Source organism: Myotis lucifugus, unplaced genomic scaffold (genome assembly GCF_000147115.1).
Source record: "Myotis lucifugus unplaced genomic scaffold, Myoluc2.0 scaffold_402, whole genome shotgun sequence".
Classification (NCBI taxonomy): domain Eukaryota; kingdom Metazoa; phylum Chordata; class Mammalia; order Chiroptera; family Vespertilionidae; genus Myotis; species Myotis lucifugus.
The window spans coordinates 903816-907702 of record NW_005871450.1 but is presented as its reverse complement, the minus strand read 5'-3'; the positions used below and the strand labels follow the sequence as shown (position 1 = coordinate 907702).

The 3887-nt window shown below is 54.7% G+C and overlaps 1 protein-coding gene across 1 annotated transcript in view; it reads left to right on the top strand.

The window, feature by feature from the left end:
• LOC102422034 (CD177 antigen-like) overlaps positions 1 to 3887 on the top strand; it is an 18658-nt gene that overhangs the window by 9832 nt on the left and 4939 nt on the right. The window contains 3 exon segments of the mRNA XM_023743594.1: positions 689 to 808; positions 953 to 1071; positions 1074 to 1119. Coding sequence (XP_023599362.1) covers positions 689 to 808; positions 953 to 1071; positions 1074 to 1119 — 285 coding nt within the window.

Below are 3887 nucleotides of genomic sequence, written 5' to 3'. Positions count from 1 at the left end.
GGTGGCGCCACAACTTCCCTATCGATCCTGCCTTGAGTGACAGGGGGCGGTACCCCAACCCCCCAATCGGCTGTACCCTGAGTGTGACTAGGGGTGGCATCTCAACCTCCTGATCCTCCCTGCTCTGTGCATGACAGGGGGCAGCGCCCCAACTTCGCAATCGGCCCTGCTGTGAGCCCGACCAGGGGCTGCACCTAGGGATTGAGCCTGCCCTCTGCCACCCGGGAGCAGCCCTAAGCCAGCAGGTCATTATCTCCTGAGGGGTCCCAGACTGCAAGAGGGCACAGAATGGGCTGAGGGACCCCTTCTCCCCCCCCCCCAAGTGCACAAATTTTTGTGCACTGGGCCTCTAGTCTATATCATAAACTGTTTTGGAGGGAAGGGTACTTTGTGATGCTCTACTCTTTGGAGCATGTTGTTTGCTTGGCCTGTGCAGTGGAAGTTGTGGGTGAGAGCTACACTGGTTCCTCCAAGGCCCCGTCTCCTGTCTCAGTCACTGCTGCCTCTCCCAGGTCTCATGCCTCCTGCCTTGCTCTCTCACCAACAACTCCACTCAAATTTCTGGCTCCCCAGGTCTACATGAGACTGAGGAGGTTGATTATGGCGCCATAAAATAGAAGAGATTAGAAGGTACTGGATACAAATGCAGAGCCCACTCAATCCTTTCTTCTTCCATCTCCCCTCCTAGTTCCAGGGTCGGTGCGGTGCCCAGTCTGCTTTACTGAGGATGGCTGTAAGTCTGCAACAGAGCTGATCTGCCCCGTTGGGCACACGCACTGCTACAATGGGACCCTGGATCTCAGAGGAAGTAAGCTGGAACATCGGGGTCCCTGCCTGTCTAAGGGAAGCTGAGGGCTGGGGCTCAGAGGTGGGTGGGCCTGGCTCCTCAGGGTTGGAAGGTCCCATTGGTGGCATCTCACTCTCTCCCACTCTGCCTGGCCTCTTTCCACAGTTGGCATCCTCGGCGATCTGAAAGTCCAGGGATGCATGTCCCAAGCAGCCTGCAACCTGCTGAACGAGACTCGAGAAATCGGAGCCTTGTCTGTGAGTGAAAGGTGTGCTTCCGACGGTAAGTCCCACATCCTGAACGTGAAGCTGTACCCACCTTGCAGACTTCAGGTATGGTGACCCTGTGAATGTCAGACATGCAAACACATCGCACAAACACCAACACCCACAAATAATTTAGAAGTTTATTACTCATTCAGTCATGCATAAGGTGAGGGATTTTCCTGGTAGGTGCTCTGAGGTAAACATGCCAGTAAGTGGTGTCCAACTGAAAGAGAGAGAGAGGGCCAGGGGACAGATATAGGACAGGGTGGCTAGGCTGGCTGTGTTGCCTTTCACTTTATTCATTGTGTGTGGAAGTGAATGCACAGTGCATGTTTCTCATGCTGGCAGTGATTCGTTGCCTTCAGTTCTATTTCCCCACACTCTTGACCTTGGGCAGACCTAGTTCCCTCCCCTCTTGCAAGATCCAAGCAGGTTCAATGGGAGGGTCCCCAGTCACCCACACAAACTCAGCCCTTACCCGTACACCTGGTAGACTGAGTCTGGCCTGGAGTATCTCAATGAGAAGCACCAATGGCAGGGAGGAGAATGGGAAGAGGGTCTTCCCTGTCTGAGACTCAGTTTCCTCATCCACCCATGACACCCAGTCCTTAAAGCCTCAAGGTGAAAGTTCAGTGAATGCAGCAACATTCCTCTGTGTGCTTGGATCTCTCTGACTAGACTAGGAGCCTTGACGACAGGGCCTGGATGTCACTGACACCAAGGATTCTAGCCTGAGGCAACACAAGGGCTGGCTCAGGATGGGAAGTGAGCTTGTACAGGACTCCAAGGTCTCTGTTGGAGACTAGAGAGGACTGAGATCCTAACCCTGCCCTAAAGGCCTCAAGGACAAGGAGGAGAGACATTACTGATGCAGATGGTCACAGGGGAGCTTTGAGGAGGAAGATACTAATGTCCTGCTGGTGGGTGTCAAGAAGGGCTTCACAGAGGAGGTGACCTTAAAGACTAGCTGAAGTCTATTAGTAGAGAGGAAAAGGACATTAATAGGCAGAGGAACAGCATGTGCAAAGGCCCTGTGTGGAATGGCCGGAATAGACCTGATTTTGGCTCCTTTGCTCTACCTGAGAATTACCCGAGAAAGTTCCCACCAAGAGGATAGGGTGTCGGTGGAACCGGGGGTGATTGCCAATTTTTCAGGTGAGACAAGTCGAAATGGGTGACCTTTGATAATTAAAGCCGAAGGAACAATGGTGCAAGTCCAAGGAGGCAGGAAATGACCTGGGGGGTTTTTGGAAAGGATATTGGTGGGGGAGTAAAGAGGGAGGTTGGGGGGCCTGGTGTTGGGTCAAGTAGCCACAAAGCCAGACTGAGGGGTTAGTCTTTCTCCTGAGGCACAGGAGCCATGGAAGGGAGTTCAACAGGGAAGAACACTCTGAGTCTCTCCTTTTGATTAGTTCTGTTTAAACTGTTTGGCCCTCATCTCTGGGACAAAGTAACATTCATTTTCCAGAAGGCATTCCTGAAACAAATCTTATGTAACCCAGACCATACAGACACAACAGTACACAATCCACACAACAGACATAACCACACTCACTGATCGAAATGCACACCACACACCACATGTCTCCTTACACCTGACACACACCAATAAACTCATACACCACATACCATACACCACCCAGAACATTCCATATATCACAGATGAGGAAAACACAGATACACAGAACTCATACCATGCTACGCCTTCACAATAAACACAAAATACATACATTATACATTCATACCTCACATCACATACCACCCATACTATACACACCATACAAACATATCATATCATATAACACTAGAGGCCCGGTGCACAAAAATTTGTGCACTCGAGGGGAGGGGGGGTCCCTCAGCCTGGCCTGTGAGCTCTCACAGTCTGGGACCCCTCAGGAGATAATGACCTGCTGGCTTAGGCCTGCTCCTGGGTGGCAGAGGGCAGGCCCAATCCATAGGTGCAGCCCCTGGTCGGGCTCAGAGCAGGGCCAGTTGGGGAGTTGGGGCACCGCCCCCTGTCATGCACAGAGCAGGGTGGATCAGGAGGTTGCAATGCCACCCGCAGTCACGCTCAGGGTAGAGCCAATTGGGGGGGTTGGGGCACCGCCCCCTGTCACACTCAATGCAGGGTCGATGGGGAGGTTGCGGCACCACCCCCTGTCACGCACAGAGCAGGGCTGATCAGGGAGTTGGGGCACCGCCCCCTGTCACACACAGAGCAGGGCGGATCAGGGGGGTTGGGGCACTGCCCCCTGTCATGCACAGAGCAGGGCCCATCAGGGGGGGTTGGGGCTCCGTACCCTGTCACACACAGAACAGGGCCAATCAGGGGGTTGAGGAGCTCCCCCCAGTCATGCACAGAGCAGGGCCCATCAGGGGGTTGAGGAGCTCCCCCCTGTTACCCACAGAGTAGGGCCGATAGGGGAGTTGGGGCACTGCCCCCTGTCACACACAGAGCAGGGTGGATCAGGGGGTTGGGGCGCTGCCCTCTATCACCCACAGAGCAGGGCCGATCAGGGGGTTGGGGCGCCGCACCCTGTCACACACAGAGCCTCAGGGCGATCAGGGGGTTGGGGAGCTCCCCCCTATCAGGCACAGAGCAGGGCTGATCAGGGGGTTGGGGTGCCTTCCCCTGTCACGAACAGAGCAGGGCAGATAGGGAGGTTGTGGCCCCACCCCCTGTCACACACAGAGCCGCAGGACCATCAGGGGGTTTGGGCTCTGCCCCCTGTCACGCTGACCCTGGTGCTGGGAGGCATATTACCCTTTTTACTATATAGAATAGAGGCCTGGTGCACAGGTGGGGGCTGGGCTGGTTTGCCCTGAAGGGTGTC